This window comes from Babylonia areolata, chromosome 3 (genome assembly GCF_041734735.1).
Source record: "Babylonia areolata isolate BAREFJ2019XMU chromosome 3, ASM4173473v1, whole genome shotgun sequence".
Classification (NCBI taxonomy): Eukaryota; Metazoa; Mollusca; class Gastropoda; order Neogastropoda; family Buccinidae; genus Babylonia; species Babylonia areolata.
The window spans coordinates 49,748,573-49,773,193 of NC_134878.1; the positions used below are offsets into that span (position 1 = coordinate 49,748,573).

General features: G+C 46.7%; 1 protein-coding gene across 1 annotated transcript; it reads right to left on the reverse strand.

The window, feature by feature from the left end:
- Positions 1-1,704: 1,704 nt before the first annotated feature.
- Positions 1,705-24,220, reverse strand: LOC143280361 (uncharacterized). Its single transcript, XM_076584997.1, has 14 exons — positions 24,039-24,220; positions 22,015-22,245; positions 19,425-19,596; positions 17,429-17,841; positions 16,029-16,140; positions 14,748-14,894; positions 13,416-13,656; positions 12,713-12,895; positions 10,218-10,401; positions 8,469-8,557; positions 8,001-8,160; positions 6,720-6,925; positions 2,361-2,576; positions 1,705-1,881 (listed from the first exon to the last, which is right to left on the reverse strand). The coding sequence occupies exons 1-14, from the start codon at positions 24,208-24,210 to the stop codon at positions 1,705-1,707; spliced, it is 2,703 nt and encodes a 900-aa protein (XP_076441112.1). The 5' UTR covers positions 24,211-24,220.
- Between the last annotated feature and the right edge of the window lie 401 nt (positions 24,221-24,621).

Here is a 24,621-nt window from a genome sequence, read left to right on the forward strand (position 1 = left end):
CATGTAAAACAGCAGGCATACACGCAGACACATGGGATTACATACAACGGTGGAGAGGGTGTGAGTGAGATGAACATGCACATTCACCAATACACACACTAGAGCACACAAAAAACCCAAACAGCGTAACAATTGTAAAACATTAAAGAGAGAGAACCCCCCCCACCACTCCCCTCCAAAAAAAAACAAAAAAACCACAACATGTACATCGGTATGAAAACACAGAGAGAGAGAGAGAGAGAGAACTGTGGGAGAAATGTTATGAATGTGAGAGAGTCGACAGGAGACAAAAACCGCCATCCCCTCAAAATGGAAGAATAATGCACACACTCCCCCATCCCTCATCAGTATCACACATGAACATGCAAAATACTCAGGCTGGTCTTCTGTGCCAGTTGTGTCTCTTTATTTTGAGTGTCATTGTTAATAAAAATGAGGACACACAAAACGAAGTACAAAACAAATGAAAAAAATGGGGGAAAAAGTAATAAAAAAGAAAGAAAAAAAAAGGGTTTTCTTAAGAGATTTTGATACCCAGGATTTGTTCTTTGGAAAGTGTTTAATTTCTTAATTCCATGGAGCTTCCATGCAAGTAGTGTAACGAAACAAACAATACGTAGGTCCGTTGGGAAGGAAACCACAGAAAGACAAATTTAACAATTTTACCCAAATTTAATATATCTAATTAAGCTTTAGCAAAACAGACTAATCTGTATTCAAAATATTACACAGTGAGAACTAGATTTCACAGGAAAAAATTCTTCATACAAAAAAGTTAGTATGTTTTTTATTTTCTGAATTTTTTTTTCATTATTATTATTTTTTATAATGGAACTCACGGAACCAATTCATTCATATCACGGTCTGTGCATAGTCTGTCATCCCTTGGAATTCCTCTGTCAACCCAGTTCTGTTTAAAGCGTGACAGATAACATCAGCACCAAAACATGATCAAGGGCATTGCATAAACGTCAGGTAACTGCGATATATGTTTTGATTCCAAACTTTGTCTCGAAATTTCCATAAGATCAAAGGCCAGATACCACAAGACAGTTTGAATCCATGGAGGGGTATACACAAATTGTACAAGATTTATCATTCGCACATACTTTATACAACACCATATTGGAAATCTACTGCAGTATCTTTTTTTTTCTTTTCTTTTTAAAAAAAATATTCTCCGATTCAAAATGGATTCAGAATTTATCTATCAGCTTATAATCCAAACAAAAGGAATTATACAAAAATCGCAACAGAATGTATATAAAGACACTCATCGAAAATGCTACAAAAAAGAAAAGAAAACCATTAGAAAAAGAAAACTGGAGAAATATAAAATAAATAAGAAAGAAAAAATGGGAGGAATGAAGAAAAGAAAAAAGGAAAGCAAAAAAGGAATAAAGAAAAAAGAAAATAAAGAAAGCAAGAAAAAGACACATATTTCGCTTGTTTCACTTAAACGGTTTTTGTGTTGTTTTTTTGTTTTGTTGTTGTTTTTTCACACAATCTCTTCCCTTGTGCATTTCAACACCAGGTACATGAAATAAGCGCCTTGCCTTGCCTAGTATTTGACAATGTTCTGATTATCTGCGGACTCTCAGTACACAGTGGTTTCACAATAAACCGTGCTTCCTGCTGCTGCTGCTCTCTATCAAATCCCCCAAGACTCTGAAGCTGCACGGCACCAGAGGGCAGAACCATCATCTACTCGTACGGCTCGCTTTCTTCCGCCGCTTCGGAGCTTGGCGAAGGACTACGACCAAAGACGGAAAGAGCCGAAGTTTGCCGATCGGAAAGAGCCGAAGTTTGCCGATCGGTCTCGATCATCAGCTCGTTGGTCGAGTCGTCGTAGATGGGGTTGTGGTCGTCGTCGTCATTGTCCTGGCGGGGAAGGTTGGGGGAGGGGTGTTCCATGCTGGAACCCCCGCTCACCCCGCTGTCACTGGTGTCAGCGTCGCTGACAAAAAAGGCAGCGTTGACCTAGGTTCAACAGAGAATGGCAGTGAATGGTAATGGTAATGGTGTGTGTGTGTGTGTGTGTGTGTGTGTGTGTGTGTTCGTCTCTTTATTTTTTCTACACGAACGTTTTAGTTTCGTGTCACATTCTTGTCGTCAGAACTTGCACTACTCACTTACTTGCTACCCAGATTACTTGACATATCGTGCCGAATTTTGTAGGCCAAATTATGTTGTTGTTTTGTTTTTTGGGGTTTTTTTTGCGCACGCACACACACACACACACACACACACACACACACACACACACACACACACACACACACACACACACACACACTTATCACTCCCACCTAGTCCCCTTCTGTGCCCACACCCCACACTGACACACCCACACTACTCACCACCCCTCCTGAAGGAGGTCTGCCAACAGAAGGCGGCAGTGTGGCTCCCTGTTGGTTGAAGCGAGTTCTGACGTAATCAAAGATGGCCTCCACGCGTGCGCGCGGCACGACCCCGATGCGGAAGAAGGTGAGGTGGCCCTGGTCCATGCGGCGTGTATCCACCACTGTGGAGGCCATGTTCTCCGGGGAGGGGCCCGAGCACAGGATGCCGTCCACCTGCACTCACACAGGGAGCTTGGTGGTGGCACAGTGGTTGATTAAGACAGCTTATCTGTCCGTCCGTGAGGGTCTGGGTTCAAATCCGGGTCTCACCCTTTCTCCCAAGTTTGACTGGAAAATCAAACGTCTAGTCATGAGGATAAGGCGATAAACTGATGTCCCCTGTGCAGCACGCACTTGGTGCACTGAAAAGGAACCCTTGGGATAACTGTTGTCCCTGTCACATCTCATGACAAATCGGTTATGCGTGCTTAACTCTCTCCATACGAACGGCGAAAGAGACGACGTTAACAGCGTTTCATCCCAATTACCATCATCAAAATATTGCAAGCGGAAGGCTCTTATACTGAAGAGGTGAATGTTGACAAAGAATACCACAATTCTGACGACGGAAGCTAAAGGTTGGGTCATTCAGACACCCATTGGACATCCGAGGGGTCTGTGTAGAGGAGAAGAGAGGACTGGCCGTACTGAGTGAGTTAACTCCTTGTTCACCCACCCCATCTAGCTAGAGAGCAGTGTGGGTTGTGCTGATTGCACGTAATTTTCGAGTCTCAGTCTCAGTTCAGGCTGTCACTGAACTGAGATCAGCCTCTTCTTTGCTAGTCAGTGACAAGATTCTGGGCTTTTCGCCCGCGACTGTCATAAGAGGCAGTCGTGCCAGTCTTTGGTGTGCTTCAGGGCTGTTTGCCCGTCTTGACGCTCGTCAGTGGGGATCAGTTTTCCTCCGAGTGGTCGTGTGCTCTTCGTTCACGGTGTTCTGTGTACTTCCAGCCTTGTGGTAGTAGTACCTCTTCTGGAAGGTAAGAGGAGACTGTAGAGACAGTTCTAACCTATGTTCTGTCTGTTCGTCTTGTGTTCATGTACGTGAATAAGAGAAAGAGAAGGGGTGGGGGTTGTGTGAATGATATTTAAGTGAATACAATATTTTGCTGTTTTATGTGCACGTGTAGAATGTGTATGTATTTTAAACATAAATTTTATAAGAATGTGATAACATAATTGTTACGTGTGTCTTCAGAACTTCAAATTGGAAGGTCAGCCGTCATTACTGACTATTAATGACCTGTGTGCGCAGAGGCGTAAATACCTAGTCATAACCTAAGTAGACCTATCTTCCCTCCGGAGGGGGTGACAATGAGAAAGAACATGTATAAATACTCCCTCCCACCGTCACTCGCAGCGTCCTTCTGGAGGGGGAAAAAAAGGGGGGGGGGGGGACTAAACTGTGAACTTGTTCAGCTCCCTCTTGAAAGCTACCAAGGAGGGAGCCTCTGTTGCTGTTGCAGGCAGGGAGTTCCAGACGGGGATGGTTGATGGAAAAAAAACTATTTATAAGGGTCAGAGGAGGAGCTAAGATGGACAAATTTGTGTCGATGATTTGATCTTGTTTTGCTGGATCCTTTCTTGAGAAATTTGTCTGGAGGGATGTCTACAATGCCATTGACCATTTTATACATCAGGGTTAGCCTTTGTCTGTTCCGCCGTGATTCGAGGGATTCCCATCCTAGTTCTTGCAGCATGTGTGTTACGCTGCTGGTCCACCCGTAGTCGTTGTGTACATAACGTGCTGCTCTTCTTTGCACCATTTCAATCTTGTTCTTTTGGCCTTCTTTGTACGGGCTCCAGACTGATGAGCAATACTCCAGGTGTGGGCGTACAAGAGTTTGGTAGGCATTGGCTTTGGTGGTTTTATTGGATGTTTTTAGATTCCTTTTTAGGAAGCCTACCATGCTATTGGCTTTATTGGTGACTCTTGTAACATGTTCTTTCCAGTTTAGATCATTTCTTATGTCGACGCCGAGATATTTTGCGCTGTCAACATGCTCGAGGGTGTGTCCTTTTAATTTGTAGTTGTAGCTGATGGGGTTCCTTGATGTTGTACAGGTAAGGACATTACATTTTTCTGGGTGGAATTCCATTCCCCAACGCTGTTCCCAGTCAGACAGGGTGTTGAGGTCTCGGAGCATTTTACAGTTTTGGATTGTCTTGATGGTAGAGTAGACTATACAGTCATCAGCGAACAATCTAATATTGGCCTTGATGTTCTGAGGCAGATCGTTGATGTAAATCAGAAATAGGATGGGGCCTAGAACTGTCCCCTGTGGGACTCCGCTGATGACAGGCGCTGGCTCAGATTTTTCGCCGTCAACTACGACGATTTGGGTGCGGTCGGAAAGGAAGGCCTTGATCCAGTCCAACGTCGATCCTCGTATACCATAATGGTCCAAGGGTTCAACCGTAAAAATCTAGATTTATTAAGTTTTCTTTGTGAACCCCCTCAGTTGTTAGTTCTATAAGTGTGTGTGTGTGTGTGTGTGTGTGTGTGTGTGTGTGAAGTCGTATTATATATGATACTAAAGCTAAGGAATCCAAACTACCCCCCTTTATCCTTTTCCGTCATGTATCTTTGCTTCTTGGGTGTGGCTTCATTGCCAGTCTTTGAAACTTTAAATCAGAGTAAGACATTTTCTATATATCAAACATTTTTCTGTAATAAGTTAACTAGCCAAAATTGCAATGTTCTAGTCCTGGTTTTGGAAGGGGTAATTGTCCGCAACTGTTATAAGATTTGTTTTTATAAATTCTTGGCTGTGTACACTTATTTTGTTTTGGGGGGTGGGTGGGGGGGTCAAGAGTGAATCCTGCCAGTGGGTAATAGATTATTTACAGTGTTTGCAGTATTCCCACTTCCCTGTCCATCCACTGACTTCCCTACCCTTCCACTGGGCATCCATTGTCTCCCCTTGACCTGCGGTTGACCTCCCTGGGTTTGGCGTCGTTGGTTGTCACCGCCTTCTACTCCCTTCCACCGCCAGTGTCCGCTGGCCTGGCCGAGTCCCTGCAAGAGGTTCTACGTTGTCCTAGTCTTCGTCGTCGTCACTTACTGTTGTTCGTTGCCGTCACTCACTGTTCTTCGTCGTCGTCGTCACTTCATCATCGTCGTCTCTCTCCTACTCGTCTTCATCGTCGTCGTACTTTGATTCTGTTCGTCTCGTCGTCTTCATCTCCTACCCACTTCATCGTCCTCGTCGTATCTGTGCATTGCTTTAGTGCCTCCATTGTCATCAGCGTAGTATGTTTCCTGCAGTTTTTTTTTCCTTCAAATGGATCAGTTTATTTATTTTATTCGGGACACCATCTACCTCCGCTTGGAGGAAAGTAATCAGTTATTTTTTTCTGGCGCCTCTTGTCATGTTATACATTGATTTATTGATATATACTTCTGTGTTATAGTTGTTGGTTTGCTTGATTTTCGGGGTTATCTCTGTGTATTGGTTGTTTATAAATGTGCTGATTAAAAAATATATCTACATTTATTCTGTTATAGTCTGTGTTTGTGTTGTCGGGGTGTTAGTGCTGGGTTGGGCGGGGGTTTCTAGTCCGTTCTCCTATAGAGCGTGACAGTCCCCTGGTAAAATTCCGTAGAAGAAATCCACTCTGATTTCTTGACCAACGCTGCAAATGTCTGTATCTCTCGGGCCTGGTTAACGCCTGGATATCACTACGACAGGAAGCGTAGAGTACAGCCTTGTCACGCAGTCCTAAACCTTAATGGACTTCCATAACAGCATCGTCATCATCATCGTCGTCCACCTCCTCCTCCTCTATCATCAAAATAACAAAAAGTTCCAAATTTTGTGGTCTTTCATGCCCTGTTCTCGTGGTGACCCCAGTTTCAATACCCCTCCACTTCCGTGCTTTGGGTGAATCCTGTCAATGTCTTCAGCGTCGGCAGATTCGGGGGTTGGGGGCTGTCATTTGAGGGACGTGGTGGCGGTCTCCGCTTGGAATGGACGCTTACTCAGTCTAAGCCATTATTGTCGTCAATAGGGGGCTCAGGAGGTGGTGTGCTAAGTACGTTAAATCAGACAAGCACTACTGATCACCACTGAAGTGAATCGGCAGCACTGCAGGGTCTCCTCTGGTGTGTGGCCTCCTGAAGACCCATATCGATTGTTCTCTATGTACTGCCGATGCCGGGACTGCGACAGACTAACCCGGGTGTGGCTGTGCACAGGGGATTCAGAATGTCGGGCGTGGGAGGAATGTCACTGAAACGGTGCAGATAATGGGCCTCTCTCTCTCTCTCTCTCTCTCTCTCTCTCTCTCTCTCTCTCTCGCTCTCAAGACACTCACGTTGTCCAGTCCCAGTCTTGCCAGCACCTGCAGGTGGTGGGTGGTGTCGGCCTCACCGGTGGGGTTGGCGGAGGTGACGGCGATGGGCCCCGTCTGGTCCACGAGGTAGGACGTGGCGCTGTTGTCCGGCATTCGAACCGCGATGCTGTCAGGAAGACCCACCAGACTGTTGGCCTCCCCAATGCCAAGGTTGTCCAGCCACTGACCTTTTTGGGAGGAAGGTGGCAGAATGGTTAAAGTGCTAATCTGCCAATGCAGTGTCCGTGAGGGTCTGCTTTCGAATTCCGGTCTCGCCCTTTCCCCCAAGTTTGACTTGGAAATCAAAATGAGTGTCCAGCAATTCGGGAGAGACAATAAGCAGAGGTGCCGTATGCACTCAAGGCCCAACTAAGTGCGATGGGTTATGCTGCTGGTTAGGCATCAACTTAACGGATGTGGTTTAGTGTATATGGGTTTGTTCGAACGCAGTGACGCCTCCTTGAGAAACTAGAACTGAAACTGGGGTGGTAAGCGGGTCATTATGTTTTATAACGTAATGGACATTTCTCTTGTTGGAGGGACGAAATCTAACGAAACGAATTTTTTTAACCCATCTTGTTTCCTGACAAACTCTGCAGTTTGTACTGTGGATTCCAGTTTTGAAGCCAACTTGAAGTCGACTCCGTGTTGATTTCCTTCGTTTGATTTCACCGACTTAGTGTAGGTTTTGAAAGGTGGAAGTTTCCTGACCCTGGAAGCCAAAGAAAGAGAGGACTGCCTCAAACTCTCATTCTGTGCAGAGACATTATGGATATGCTGTCGTGCTTACTCAACAATGAGTTATCCAATGTTTGACTTGCTATCCTTTTTTTTTTCATTCGGGGAGTGGCGGGGGGAGGCTCTGGGGAGAGATAGCAACTTTGTAGCCTGGCTGCTGCTTCCTAATCGTAGGAAGGACGGGCGCACTGATCCTCCATTCCCAAAGTGCTCCTTTTTCTTTTCTTTCTCTCTCTTTAAGCAGGTGCGTTGTATCGTGTTCGGATCAGTCCGCACAGCTTGGCACCGCCTTGAAACTGCACCTAGTAGAGAAGTGACAGGAGCAGCAGCATAGGCCCTGACTTTTATCCTCATCACCATCACCATAATCATCATGTACATTTGTATAGCGCCCTGTCTCTCAAAGAGCTTAAAGGCGCTTTACATAACAGAAAAAGTTACAAATTTACAAAAATCAAACAAAACCACCCCACTGCCCCCATTTCCCTCCATTCCCACACTCCCCCCCCCCCCCCACCCCCTGACCTTTGGGGATGACACAGCTGACGGTGGAGGGCCACACCTCGTTCATGAAGGCCCATACGAGCTCCCCGAAGAGCGGACGACCCTCTGCCAGCTGCTCGGTGCGGGAGATCCACATGGACATGGGTCGGTCCTCTGCCCCCTTCTTGGTGTTGTAAGCACGCTGCTCACGGCACAAGGCAAAGGGTGGAAATGAAACAAGATCGAAAATAAACAAGAAAAATAAAAGGGAGCCACGCTCGGCTGAGTCGCGGCGCACCCCCCGCACACATACGCACACACCAACACACATACACAACGCATATGCAAAAAAATTGGCCGTCTCACGGACACGAAGGCCCAACTCTCATTCGACAAACGAATGTGCCTATGCGTCACACTTCACGTAAAAGCATACGAATTCCAACTCACAAAGAAACACACGCACACACACACACACAACGTTATTGTTGTGATCAAAAGACACATCACCTGGACAGCCAGCGGGAACTTGACAGCGGCCACCAGCACGTACACCACGTCTGCGGGGATGCCGCAGATCCCGCCACGGTTCATGATGTCTGCACAACAAAACATCGGTTCTTTTGGGTCAGAGAGCCTATACAGTAGCAATCTAAAGGTGTACCTGTTACGGTGTTACCTGTTCACCATTAAGCGCCGCCGCTCCAGTCTGTCCATTGGTTTCTCGTTCCGGTCTCGTCTGCGCCGTGTCTTGCACTCACCCAATCGGGAATCTTCACACAGTTCCCGTTTCACCAATGGATGACAGCCACCCACACAATTATCACAGTACCTAACTTAACCTTTCACAGCCATCGGGGCGGTGAATTCGTATCCACTGTGACTAGGGCTCGGCATGTATAGGACGGTGTCGGGACCCAGGCGTCTCCATACGCCTTTTCACCCTTCCAAAATCAGGTACGCATTCATACCTGGGTGAAGTGAGGAAAATCGGACTGAAGTGCCGTACCCGAGGACACAACACAACACAACACAACACCATGCTGAAATGGGGCCTGGAACTCAATGATTATTGGTGAACTGTATGATCAGAAGTCCAACACTTAACCGTTTCTGCCACGACGCCTCCAATAATGAGTACTTTGAGTAATCAACCTTTCACACACAAAAAAAAATAAATTAAATAAGAACCTCTAGCCATGTGACAGTGACAGGCATCAGACAGTCTCGGGATACTTTGGAGTTTTGCTCTGTGGTGGCGATTGTTGGATCGTGAGGTGTTGCTGGACAGGACGACACACCGGGAGAGACAGTCCTTCAGAGAACTATGCACAGGGGGGGATAATCTGACGCTGGTTGGACTGCTGCTTTGGGCCCTTCTCCCCATTCTCCCTGCTTGGAACGCAAGGCAAAGCATCATCGAACTTCTGAGGCCTTTCTGCACTGTCGTCTGCCTTTACAGTTTTGAGTACTTTTGCTCGTGTTATATATATATATATATATATTACATTGAGTTCTTTGGATCATAACCATTTTACGAGTTTACGACAATGAATAAGAATTAGCTACAATGTTTGGACTACCACGCTGTTAACTTACACGACGAACTAAACAATCTGAAGGAATAGAACTGTCTTGTTAACAAAAAAAATTTAGAAATGAAAAAAAAAAAAAAAAAGATCGCCACACGACATACCAAAGAACAGTTTTGGCAAGTGACCACTACCACAAACAAGCGCATTTCCGAGAAGTAATAAATGAAAATCGTGACAAGCAGACAAAGAAATATTATCACAAAGAGATCTGACAAAAGTTAGTATTTTCATAACAAATCCATACATAATATAAGGGAATTGCTTTTCTGTTCGTAATGATAACAATAATAATGATAATAGTAATAACAATGATAATAATAACGATAAAAGTTAGTTAACAGCGGAGGGTGTGTTGTGAGAACAAAATAGTATGTGATGAATTGACAGCCTGTTTTTTTCTCTCTCCCGTCTGTGTGTGTGTGTGTGTGTGTGTGTGTGTGTGTGTCACAAGTTTTTTTGCCAAGCAAAACGAAAACGGCGATGCCTACAAGATCTTCCCCTCGTCCCCCTTCGCTTCCCCCCCCCCCCCCACCCCCCGACACACACACAAAGAAAACAAACCAAAAAAAAACCCAGCCAATCAACCAAGTAACCAACCCAACCCACAACACAAACTCACTCAAGGACACCAGACAGTAGTGACCCCGTCACACCGTGACCTAACCTGCAATGGCCTTGACCCCCGTGGCTCTCCTGGCGTCGGCCCACAGAGCCCTGGGCCCCTGGGAGTGGAGGTAGCTGACCTGGAGGAGGGGGCGGCCCAAGGGCAGCACCTCCCGACCCAAGGCGGACCTCAGGGCGGAGCTCAGGAAGCAGTACAGGCAGACCAGGACAAAGAGCACGCCGATCTGCACGTCACACGCACAGTGCACCAGAGGAGTGACGAGTCTGTGATGTGGTCTGCCTCTGGGTGGTCAGAGAGGCCAGACCGGCGCTTGAAGTGCTTGGACGTACGTACGTTCGTAGGGTCAGTGGAATCAGATTTATCTTCACCGTAAGGTACCTTTAATTTTTCATCACCTTTTTAAAATAATTTCTATCTATCTTTCTAAAGAGTCCAGCAGTTACCTTTGTTTTTCATCTGGAATCAGATTCAGTTCCTCAAGGAGGCGTCAGCTGCGTTGAATTAGGACAAGACAAATCTATGTAGGCTGAACCACATCATTCTGCTAGGCAAAATCATACGCGACACAACATCTGCTAGGCAGGTGCCTGACCAGCTGCGTAACCCAGCGCGACAGTCAGGCCTATATATGATTTGTGTTGTAGAGTTGCTTTCTTCTCTGTCAAAGGACAATCCGTTTGTTGCCATGAGTTCTTTTATAGTGAGCCAAGTGTGTGCTGCACACGGTACCTCCAGTTTATCTTCTCAGTCAAATGACTACGCGCTCAGTTTGATTTTCCAGTCAAACTTGGGAGGAAGCGCGCGGGGACCGTGATTCGAACCCAGACCTTCACGGACACTATATTGCGTTTTAACCATTCTGCCACCTTCTTCCTGCACATTGCACTAGTGGAGTGATGACCTAGTGGTAACGTGATCCCAGTCTACCTCCCACGGTAACGCGACCTCCTAGGGAGCGAGAAAACCTGAAGGCATGGGTTCGAATCTCACACTCGCAAGTGCCACCCTCCCCCTGCCCCCCCCCACCCCCCCACCCCCCGCATTCCCCTCCCCCCAACCCCCCTCCTCCCCCTCCCTGCCCCTTCCACTAGACGTCGAGTGGTGATCTGGATGCTAGTCGTTCGGATGAGAAATTGATAAACCAGGGTCCCGCGTGTATCATGCACTTAGTACATGTAAAAGAACCCACAGCAACAAAGGGGTTGTCTCTTTGCAAAATTCTATAGAAAAATCCACTTTGATAGGAAAAGCAAATACACTTGCCGACAGATAAAAAAAAGGGTTGGTACTGCACTGTGATGACGTGTTGTCCTTGGGGGCAGCAGCCCAAATTTTACACAAAGAAATCTGCTGTGAAAAAGAGTAACACAATCCAACACAACCCAGTCCAACCCAACCCAACATAGTACAGCACAACACAATACAATACAATACAGTCGATTCAGACAGGCCAGAGCATTGCTGCATTGCATCACTCTATCTCAGTAGCGCTTAGTTAACATAGCAGTGAGAATTCTCCTTCGTCTATGGAAGTAGTATTAACCCGGGAGAAATTCTTGCTTGACGCTCAGCAAACCTACGATAACTAAGATTACCCATGAAACATACCAGCCTAGGCCCGATGCCGTTTCGCCGGAATGGCTTCTTGAGAATTTGACCATCTCTCTCTCTCTCACCGACCTTGTTTATGGTGAAACAAATCGTTATTCAATATATATATAAACTCTATTGTGAACTGTATTCGCTACAGGCTTAAAATTGTACGAATGGAAGATAACAGAGTACCGTTTAATGCTTATAAAATGTTGTATGATTTAGATAATAAGGGAAGGAAAAACTGGGTAACTAAGGTTCGTCTCTGTTTGAATATGGATTTGGCTTTGTGTGGATGGAACAGGGCGTTGGTTGTGTTAATGGTTTTGTATCTGTTTTCCGCCAAAGGCTGATCGACTGTAGATGGCAAACTTGGTATAATCACATTCACACTTGCAATAGATTTGATATATATAGAACATTCTGCAGTGTACATGATTTAAAACATTATCTGCTGCTGGATATAGATAGACACTTCAAATTTATTACAACGAAGTTTAGGAATATCTGAACTGACAACGCATCGCTCAAGGTACAAAACGTTTAGTGCAAATGATTTAGTCTGTCCATTGTGTAATGAATCCAATGAATTGTTTTGTATAAGGCTTTTAAACATAGAGAAATTGCTACTTCGTGAAATGAATATGATTATATGTTTTGTTATCTGTATTTATACTTGTTTGCTTATGTTCTTTTATTGAGTTGTGCAATGTTCATGTGAACCCCTTCACGTTGGGCTGAGGCGATGTGAGGCTGATGTGAATAAACAATTCCGTTCCGTTCCGTTCTCTCTCTCTCTCTCTCTCTCTCTCTCTCTCACACACACACACACACACACACACACACACACACACACACACACACACACACACACACACACACACACACACACACACACACACACACACACACACACACACACACAGTCCTCACTCACTCACCACGATCTGATAGACGAAGGCGGCCGGAAGAGCGAGGACGTCGAGCAGAAAGCCGATGACGACGAGGATGAAGAGGAGGAGGAGGGCGGTCCACGCCAGGCTGACGGTGAGGGACAGCAGCAGCTGCAGAAAGCCGGCACACAGCAGGCCCACACAGCCACACATCATGGCTGGACCTTGGTCCTGAGAGTAGGGAATGGTCAAGGGGTGTGTTGGGATATATGAGAGGACTCAAACTCGAATATTTTCGTGAGGGAAAAAGAGTAAGCCACGAGCTTCTTTTAGCCATGGCCTCACAATTATAGAAGCATTGAAAACACATAAGAAGAAGAAAGGAAGGGTGAGTGGTTGGAGGAGGAGGAGGAGGTGAAGGTTAGAAAAAAGCAAAGAAAGAGAAAAAGAAAGAGAGAAATAGAGACAGACACACACAGACACACACACACAGACACACACACACACACACACACACACACACACACACACACACACACACAGGGAGAGAGAGAGTGGGGAGAGAGAGAGGGAGAGAGAGAGAGAGAGAGATTCTATGCTGAACCACAGAGTACACGAAAAAATAAGGACCAAACCCAGAACAGAAACAACCACCACCACATAACACTAGACTACACTGTACTGCACTGCACTACACTACACTACACTACACTACACTTCACTACACTACATTACACAGCACTGCACCCACCAGCGCCAAGAAGCCCAGCCCCAACGCCGGCCCCCAGATGATCCACAGGGACCCCAGCACGAAGAAGGAGCAGGATTCGAACGTCAGGCCCCTGGCGAAACACACCGATCCCACCACGTACTGCGTCAGGCCACCAAAGCCCAGGGCCCAGGGCATGACCCAGACGCCCTGAGGGGTCCAGAAGACTGCCAGGAGAGTGATGGCATTGGAAGCGAAGCCCACAGCGTCCAGGTCCCGGTACCTTCGTACGTTAAAGAAACGCGTTGCTTTTCTCGTTTGTGAAATCCATTCATAATAATCATAGTCGTAATCACAACAACAATAACAACAATGATAATGATAATAATGATAATAATCAACATCATCATCATCATAATCATAATCATAACGCATTTGTAATAATGGCATTTGTATAGCACATTTCTCTTAGTAAAATTAGACTCAATGCGCTGACAATCGTCCATTTACAAGCATCTACGACTTAAAGTGACCAACCACGCACAATTCAGACAGGCAGCCAGCCATCAGCAATGTCCCGCAGATCAACGAACGTTACGGAAACGCGTACCTTTTTCGCTTTATGATAATGTTCCGCTGTCACGACGCGTAACTCTATCATTTTCTGAACCCCATTCATAACTGTCCCGCTACCATCGAACATTAAAGGAATGCGGTCCTTTCTCGCAAGTATCCAACGGTAAAGATACGCTACTGGTAGCTTTCTGGCTTTATGAATCCATTTAGCATGTTCCGCAATTGTCAAACGTTAAACGAACACATAGCGTTCTCGCTTAACAGCGAACCCATCTAGCGATGTTCCACAATTATCCATGGTCAAAAGGCACGTGTAGCATTCTCACTTTTAGGAACCGCATTAGCAATGTTCCGCAATCATCAGACGTCAAAGAAACGTGCAGCTTTCTCGCTTTATGAACCCATTTTAGCAATATTCTGCAATCATCGAACGTTAAAGAAATGCGTAGCTTTCTCATTTTATAAACCCGTTTTGGGGGGAGGGGGGGGGTTCGGGGGCGGGGTGGGGGGGGGGTCATATTCCGCAATCATCGAACGATAAATAAACGCGTAGCTTTCTGGTCTTATGAAACCATTTTGCAATGTTCCGTAATTACCGAACGTTTAAGAAACACATAGCTTTCTCACTTTAAGAAGAAGAACCATAGTTTTCTCAATTCATGAAGAAGAACAACAAGAAGAACGACAATAACAAGACAGAGGGAGAAAGAAATAAAAAGAAGGAAGGAAAAAAAGAAACAAAGTTATAAAGAAATACACAAACCACAACAGAAAGACAAGGGGAAAAAATCAAGGCACCTTGAGTATCCCAGCAGCTGGTTCTGCCTGAAGAGCGCCTGCCTGGCCCCCTGGCTGCTGCCCTCACTGCCCCCGCCCCCCACACACCTCAGGCAGCAACGACAGCTGTCCTCCAGGAACCGTCTGACACGAGCACCTTCCAGACACCTGTCGACACGAGGAGGGGAAGGAGGAGGAGGAGGGGGAAGGAGGAGGGGAAGGAGGAGGAGGAGGGGAAGGAGGAGGAGGGGAAGGAGGAGGAGAAGGAGGAGGAGGAAGAAGGAGGAGGAGGGGATGGACGAGGAGGAGGAGGGGAAAGAGGAGGAGGAGGAGGGGAAGGAGGATGGGTAGGAGGAGGAGGGGAAGGAGGAGGAGGAGGGGGAGGGGAAGGGGGAGGGGGAGGGAAAGGAGGGGGGAGGAGGAGGAGGAGGAGGAGGGGAGGAGGAGTGGAAGGAGAAGAAGGAGAGGAGGAGGAATGTATATTAGTGTCTCGTCGCACATAAGACGCGCGTGGCAGATATGGTCAGGCGTTGGACTTCTCATCCGGCGTTCACCAGTGACCAGGGTTCGAGGCTCCTATTCAGCATTGTGCTGTGTCCTTTGGGAAAAGAAAACTTTGCTCCGATTTTCCTCACTCCACCCACGTGTGAACGGGTACCTGACTTCAGATGGGGAAGGTTATAACGGCGGAAGGAGAGGACTGGGCCCGGCCTTCCTATGCCGAGCCATTGACACGGTGGATATGAATTCACTGCCCCGATGGCTGCAAAAAGCTACGGGACCTTTAACGTTTCAACCTTTAACCCTTTCACCGCCCGTCAATTTAGAGTACAAAATTCCCTTGTGGTATAAACACAGAAAAGACAGTGTCTAAGAATACCTGGGGATTCCCCCTGCGATGTATAGAAAATATGGCCTATCCTGCCACCGAACATTAAGAGCAGTAGGTTCATGGATAACAGACCAATGAATGGTCACCTTTCGGTGACATTGGTAGTGAAAGGGTTACTGGCGACTGTGGACGATCGAGAGACACGAGTCATGTCGCATGGTCAGTAGTACCTTTTAGTGTGATGGGGATAGAATGTCGTGAGTAGAACAGAATACTCATTTCTTAAGTCACAAAGAATATTGGGGGTGAGGGTGGAGGGCAGTACAGTAAAAACGTACAAACATGAATTGGAAATCATTATACAAAAACAAATACAGTTGGAATGCACGCGCGCACACACACACACACACACACACACACACACACACACACACACACACACACACACACACACACACACACACACTGACCTGACCCCCAGGGGCAGTTTAAAGGCAGAGCTGTTGATCCGAGAGATGTGTGCGGCCAGCCCGTACAGGGACATCACCAGCAGTATCCAGCCCATGGCCCCCACAAAGGCACCTGCAGCATACAGCAGCTCTTGTCTCCACTCTGTCCCCGGCAGGGGTGACAAAGTGGGAACACTATTAGGAAGACATACGAATGAGGAGAAAGCAGAGAGAGAGAGAGGTCAGGGAGGTATACAACAGATATAGCCTCCCTCAGACATCTCTCCTTCAGTCATCATACATCCCTCCCTCAGACATCAGACATCAGACATCCCTCCCTCAGACATCAGACATCCCTCCCTCAGACATCAGACATTCCTCCCTCAGACATCAGACATCCCTCCCTCAGACATCAGACATCATACATCCCTCCCTCAGACATCAGACATCAGACATCCCTCCCTCAGACAACAGACATCCCTCCCTCAGACATCAGACATCCCTCCCTCAGACAACAGACATCCCTCCCTCAGACATCAGACATCCCTCCCTCAGACATCAGACATCATACATCCCTCCCTCAGACATCAGACATCAGACATCCCTCCCTCAGACATCAGACATCATACATCCCTCCCTCAGACATCAGACATCAGACATCCCTCCCTCAGACATCAGACATCCCTCCCTCAGACATCAGACATCCCTCCCTCAGACATCAGACATCCCTCCCTCAGACATCAGACATCCCTCCCTCAGACATCAGACATCCCTCCCTCAGACATCAGACATCATACATCCCTCCCTCAGACATCAGACATCAGACATCCCTCCCTCAGACATCAGACATCCCTCCCTCAGACATCAGACATCCCTCCCTCAGACATCAGACATCCCTCCCTCAGACATCAGACATCCCTCCCTCAGACATCAGACATCCTTCCCTCAGACATCAGACATCCCTCCCTCAGACATCAGACACCCCTCCCTTAGACATCAGACATCCCTCCCTCAGACATCAGACATCCCTCCCTCAGACATCAGACATCAGACATCCCTCCCTCAGACATCAGACATCCCTCCCTCAGCTACCAGACATCCGTCATCCCTCTCTCAGGCGTCACCCTTCGCTCAGACATCCATCATTCCTCTCACTCATCCATGATTCCTTCCTCATACATCCGCAGTCCATCCCTCAGATATCCCTCCCACGGCTGTCCTTCTTTCTCCTTTTTCTCTCCAGCTGCGCACACAAAGCCCTGCTGCCATCGTTCCAGCATCCCTCCCTCTTTCCCCTAGAAACCCCTTCCTTCACCACCACCACCCCCTCCCGCCCCCCAACACTCTAACAACCAAACCCTCATCTATCAATCCCATCTTTCAACACCCAATCCCCCACCCAGCCCCACACCCCATCTCACCTTGAGCGTTCTCCACGTACACGCCGACGGCCAGCAGGCTCAGGGCCAGGTTCTGCCAGGCCTGCAGCACCTCGCGGAACAGGGAGGCCGCCGCCACCACGAAGAAGACGACGAAAAAGATGACGACGACGGCGATGAGCGGCGGCACGGTGACCCCCGTGACGTAGTGCACGGCGTGGTTGTAGCCGTTGGCCAGCCAGAACATGGCGTGCAGGAAGAAGCAGAAGCCGCTGAAGACGTCGGAGCGGCGCACGGCCACCACGGCAGCCAGCAGCTGAAAGGCGCCGCCCGACAGCAGCCACATGAAGTGCTGGGCCGGGAACTGGAACACCCCTGTCACATGGCCCGCGTACACCGCGAAGGCCAGGGTGTTGATGGCGTGGCCCAGGGGCAGGTAGTCCCTGGATACCCCTCTGGGGGGGTTGGGGAGGGGTGTGGGGGGTGGTTGTTGTGGTGGACACACACACATAGATGCATGCACATACAGACACAGACAGCCACACACACACACAGAAACACACACAGAGACAGATGAAAAGACAGACAGACAGACAAACAGACACACACACACACACACACACACACACACACACAGACACGCACACACACACACACACACACACACACACACACACACACACACACACACACACACACACACACACACACACACACACACACACACACGCACTGCAATGTTAAATGTCTTCGATTATAGATCGATATATTATGATATATGTATATACATATATGTATCATTCAAAAGTCACTGGCATATGACACTCTGAAACACTGAAAATCTCATCACATCAACATCCCCCAGACATCCCTCCCTCAGACATCAGACATCCCTCCCTCAGACATCAGACATCCCTCCCTCAGACATCAGACATCAGACATCCCTCCCTCAGACATCCCTCCCTCAGACATCAGACATCCCTCCCTCAGACATCAGACATCCCTCCCTCAGACATCAGACATCAGACATCCCTCCGACGGGCTCAATAGCCGAGTGGTTAAAGCGTTGGACTTTCGATCTGAGGGTCCCGGGTTCGAATCACGGTGATGGCGCCTGGTGGGTTAAGGGTGGAGATTTTTACGATTTCCCAGGTCAACATATGTGCAGACCTGCTAGTGCCTGAACCCCCTTCGTGTGTATGTGCAAGCAGAAGATCCTGAACCCCCTTCGTGTGTATGTGCAAGCAGAAGTATGTGCAAGTTAAAGATCCTGTAATCCCTGTCAGCGTTCGGTGGGTTATGGAAACAGGAACATACCCAGCATGCACACCCCCGAAAGCGGAATATGGCTGCCTACATGGCGGGGTAAAAACGGTCATATACGTAAAATCCCACTCGTGTGCATACGAGTGAACGTGGGAGTTGCAGCCCACGAACGCAGAAGAAGAAGAAGACATCCCTCCCTCAGACATCAGACATCCTTCCCTCAGACAAGCTGAAGCGAAACACTGCCACAGAAAAAAACCAACTCTCCTTACCGGGGTAGGTATTTGTGACACGTTAAAAATATGCCTTTCGGTGGTATGTGCAAAGTCTACCTGCAAAGAAATTAAAAGATTAAAAGGCCTGGAACTTTGGTCACTGGTGAATACCATATAAGATGTCCAACCCTAATCGATTCTGACTCGACACCTTATACTATCAAGGAAGTGGTGGTGTTGTTGGTTTTTATCATTTTTATTTATTTATTTATTTATTTTGTTTGTTTGTTTGTTTGTTTGTTTGTTCTTGTTGGGTTTTTTGGTTTGTTTGTTTGCTTTTTTGTTGTTGGTGCTTTTTTTTTGGGGGGGGAGGGGGGGGGGGTTGGTGTTTCTTTTTTTCTTTTCTTTTTTTTGGGGGGTGGGGGGTGGGGGGGCGGGGGCTTGTAGCTGTTGTTGTTGTTAAATACACCATTAGAATTTACGAACATAAGCTACGGACAGTTACACAAAAATTAGCGACAAAGTCGTCGACAAATGAACATTTCTTGCATACTTACAAGTGATGATCTGAGGCCAGAACTGAAGGCTCCCCTCGGTAAAACTTTCTCAGCACAAGGGACATCACCATGTAGAGAACCAACGCCGCCATCAAAAGATAGTAAGCGCCCACGCTGGCTCGTAGAGGTCGCCACAAGGAGCCGATCTCGAAAATACACGCAAGAAAGTAACCTGGATAAACACACATTAAACAGTCCTAGAATATCTGAAGTTATTTTTCGTGTGAATGTTTCAGGTTCCCAGTTATTCGGAGGGAAGGTGGAAGTTCGCACGAAGAGAGAGATGGGGCGGCTGGGATTTGAACAAATATGACTCTTTAACAGTATTTGTAAGTACTTAAGTACACGGTTAAGTGCTGAACTGAGAGCACAGCCACGTGCACAGCTGTTATATTTCTCCTTAATTGGATGTGAATTATTTATCAATAGAAATGATAAACATCGACACAGAAAAAAATGGTGTTAAAGTCTTCGAGAACTCTGGAAATCATGGGGGACGAGGAACGAGTTCAAGATATGCTAGGGCTTTGAGAAGATGATACAGAAAACTAGTGATGACCATTAACATCCCATAGAATGACAATAGCTAACAATAATACTAAGAATAAGAATAAGAAAAAATATGACGATGATGATGATGATGACCACAACGGTAACAAAAACGATAAGGGACAAAGCTGACAACAACAACAACAACAGCAACAACAATGATAATGATAATAAACCAGAACGACAAGGACGAAGATGAAGACAAGGACAACATCATCCCAAGAACAACAACATCACAAGGACAACACCACTTCAAAGACAGTACCACCTTAAAGACAACACCATCCTAAGGACAACACCACCCCAAAGACAGTACCATCCTAATTAAGGACAACAACATCCCAAAGACAGTATCACCCTAATTAGGGACAACAACACCCAAGTATCACCCTAAGAGCAACATAGCCTTAAGGACAATACCACCCTAAGAACAACAACACCCCAAAGACAGTACCACCCTAGGAACAACATCACCTTAAGGACAGTGCCACCCTAAGAACAACAACACCCCAAAGACAGTACCACCCTAGGAACAACATCACCTTAAAGACAGTACCACCCTAATTAAGAACAACACCACCCCAAAGACAGTACCACCCTAATTAAGGACAACAACACACCAAAGACAGTACCACCCTAATTAAGGACAACAACACCCCAAAGACAGTATCACCATAATTAGGAACAACACCACCCCAGTACCACCCTAAGAGCAACATCGCTTTAAGGACAATACCACCCTAAGAACAACAACACCCCAAAGACACTACCACCCGAAGGACAACACCAGTCAAAGGACAGTACCATTGAACCCCCAAACCCCAACCCCACCCCGCCATCCCCCATCCCGATCCTCTGCTACCTTCAAACGATAGCATTCAAATGTGAATATCAATACTTTAACAAAATATCTGCAGTCACATGTGTCTGTGAGGGGACATTAAATAAAGTTCCTCCTACTCGTCCACCAACCTAAGGACAGTGTAATACCAGTCCAATTATAGTATACGAAATCAAGGACACTATTCCAACTCAAGGATAGTATAGTACCAACCCAAAGAAGTATAGTACCAATCCAAGGACAGCATATCAATCCAAAGACAGCATGGGCAGTATAGCACCAACCCAGTAACAATATAGCACCAACCCAGTAAACAATATAGCACCAACCCAGTAACAATATAACACCAACCCAGTAAACAATATAGCACCAACCCAAGAAACAATATAGCACCAAAACAAGAAACAACATATAGCACCAACCCAAGAAACAATATAGCACCAACCCAAGAAACAATATAGCACCAACCCAGTAAACAATATAGCACCAACCCAGTAACAACATATAGCACCAACCCAGTAACCAATATAGCACCAACCCAAGAAACAATATAGCACCAACCCAAGAAACAATATAGCACCAATCCAGTAACCAATATAGCACCAACCCAAGAAACAACATATAGCACCAACCCAGTAACCAATATAGCACCAACCCAAGAAACAATATAGCACCAACCCAGTAACCAATATAGCACCAACCCAAGAAACAACATATAGCACCAACCCAGTAACCAATATAGCACCAACCCAAGAAACAACATATAGCACCAACCCAGTAACCAATATAGCACCAACCCAAGAAACAACATATAGCACCAACCCAGTAACCAATATAGCACCAACCCAAGAAGGAACATATAGTACCAACCCAAGAAACAGTATAGCACCAACCCAAGAAACAACATATAGCACCAACCCAGTAAACAATATAGCACCAACCCCAGAAACAATATAGCACCAACCCAAGAAACAACATATAGCACCAACTCAGTAAACAATATAGCACCAACCCAAGAAACAGAATAGCACCATCCCAAGAAACAATATAGCACCAACCCAAGAAACAGTATAGCACCAACCCAAGAAACAGTATAGCACCAACCCAAGAAACAGTATAGCACCAACCCAAGAAACAGTATAGCACCAACCCAAGAAACAACATATAGCACCAACCCAAGAACCAACATACAGCACCCACCCAAGGACAGCACGGCAGTGAACTGGGCCCGGTGGTAGAGGGACCCGCCCACGAAGAAGAGGAAGATGAGCAGGAAGCTGCAGAAGCCGGCCCACAGCGCCTGCTCGTCAGTGGTGCCGGTGGGCCGCAGCCCCTCCACCACGTGGTAGATGCCCACCGACGTCCACAGCACGCTGACACACAGCAGCAAGGACCGGAGCAAGCTCTCGTCAGGGTCCTGGGCCGTGATCCCTGACGGCAGAAAGCAGCAACTTATTTTTAGTGACGTGGAGTGACATCAGAAAGCAGCAGGTCTTTTTTTCAGTGACGTGGAGTGACAGCAGAAAGCAGCAGGTGTTGTTTTTAGTGACGTGCAGTGACAGCAGAAAGCAGTAGGTTTTATTGAGTAAAGTGGGGTGGTCCCTGACAGCAGGAAGCAACAGGTGTTACTTTTAGTGACGTGGAGTAAAAGCAGAAAGCGATAGGTTTTACTGAGTACAGTGGAGTGACAGCAGAAAGCAACAGGGTAAAGTGGAGTGGTCCCTGACAGCAGAAAACAACAGGGTAAAGTGGAGTGGTCCCTGACAGCAGAAAGCAACAGGGTAAAGTGGAGTGGTCCCTGACAGCAGAAAACAACAGGTTTTATTTAGTAAAGTGGAGTGGTTCCTGACTGCAGAAAGCGACAGGTTTTATTTAGTAAAGTGGAGTGGTTCCTGACAGCAGAAAGCAACAGGTTTTATTTAGTAAAGTGGAGTGGTTCCTGACTGCAGAAAGCAACAGGTTTTATTTAGTAAAGTGGAGTGGTTCCTGACAGCAGAAAGCAACAGGTTTTATTTAGTAAAGTGGAGTGTTCCCTGACAGCAGAAAACAACAGGTTTTATTTAGTAAAGTGGAGTGGTTCCTGACAGCAGAAAGCAACAGGTTTTATTTAGTAAAGTGAAGTGTTCCCTGACATCAGAAGGCAACAGGTTTTATTTAGCAAAGTGGAGTGTTCCCTGACAGCAGAAAGAAGCAGGTGTTATTTTTAGTGACGTGGAGTGATAGCAGAAAGCAGGTTTTATTATTTTAGTAAAGTGGATCGGCCCCTGACTGCAGAAAGTGACAGTTTTTAGTTAGTGACGTGGAGTGGTCCCTGACCGCAGAAAACAACAGGTTTTGGTTAGTCAAGTGGAGCGTTGGCCCAGTAGTAGTAGTAGTAGTAGTAGTAGTAACGCGTCCGCCTGGGAAGCGAAGCGAGAGAGTGAACGCACAGGATGGAATCTAACGCCCGCCAGTGTTTCTTCTCCCTCCACTAGACCTTGATGCTTTGGTGCTTTGGATGCTAGTCGTTCGAATAGGACGATGAACTAAGGTCCCGTGTGTCCTTGCAGCACAGCATGCACACAGCGCACGTAAAAGAACCCACGGCAACAAAAAGGTTATCCCAGGCCAAAATTTTTGTCGAAAAAAAAATCCACTTTGATAGGAAAACAATTAGATTTGCAGGCAGAAGAAAAGGGGAAAAGTGTAGTGGCGCTGTACTGTGGCGACACGTTCTCCATGGGCACACCAAACCCAATCTCACACATAGAAATATGGTGTGACCAAGAACAATATAATACAATGCAATGCAAATTAACACAATACAATATAATACAAATCAATATAGCATCATCAAGCGACGCCAAAGACATAGGCCTATAAGTGTGTGCTCTTTTATGTGTGATTCGACTGGCATAATTTATACTTTGTTCTCTATTAGTAGCATCGCATCATCCTTTCTCATTATCTCAACATTTACTTCGTTATCATTTGTGTAAGAAATGGATGTTATAGTGTTGTGGAGTATTGCATTCTAAAGGGCTTGACGAAAATCATTTGATTAGGCATTATGCAAGTAAACCTCTTCTTCTTCTTCTTCTTCTCATTATTATTGTTGATGTTGCTGCGACTGTTATTGTTATTTTCATCATCATCATCATCACCATCATCATCATCATCATCATCATCATCATCAATATCATCATCAGTAGTAGTACTAGTATTGGTGTTGTCGTTGTTGTTACCAAGGACTGCGGCGACGACGGAGAAGAAGATAAGGGCGATGCCGTAGCCAGCGTTGAGGGGCGGGGTGTTGGTGAGAGCCGTGAAGTTGAAGACACACAGGATCACCAGCAGGATGAAGTGCACGTACAGACAGGCCAGGGTCGCCGACGACCGCTTGATCAGCACTGCCATCTTGATCCTTTTTTTTTTTTTTTTTTTTTAACCCGCGTTGCTGTGGAGTGATGGCCTAGATGTAACGCGTCCGCCTAGGAAGCCAGAGAATCTGAGCGCGCTGGTTCGAATTACGGCTCAGCCGCCAATATTTTCTCCCCCTCCACTAGACCTTGAATGGTGGTCTGGACGCTAGTCATTCGGATGAGACGATAAAACGAGGTCCCGTGTGCAGCATGCACTTAGCGCACGTAAAAGAACCCATGGCAACAAAGGGGCTGCCCCTGGCAAAATTCTGTAGAAAAATCCACTTCGATAGGAAAAAACAAATAAAACTGCACGTAGGGGAAAAAAAATGGGTGGCGCTCTCAGTGTAGCGACGCGCTCTCCCTGGGGAGAGTAGCCCGAATTTCACACAGAGAAATCTGTTGT

What these genes read in the sequence shown, in the direction of transcription:
- LOC143280361 (XM_076584997.1), bottom strand. Translation starts at nt 24,210, where the DNA reads ATGGCAGTGCTGATCAAGCGGTCGTCGGCGACCCTGGCCTGTCTGTAC. An exon ending in AAACTGCCCCTGGGGGTCAG is followed by an intron (nt 14,895 to 16,028) that starts GTCAGTGTGTGT and finishes TCGTGTCGACAG; the next exon opens with GTGTCTGGAAGGTGCTCGTG. An exon ending in CAGCTGTGTCATCCCCAAAG is followed by an intron (nt 6,926 to 8,000) that starts GTCAGGGGGTGG and finishes CCTCCCAAAAAG; the next exon opens with GTCAGTGGCTGGACAACCTT.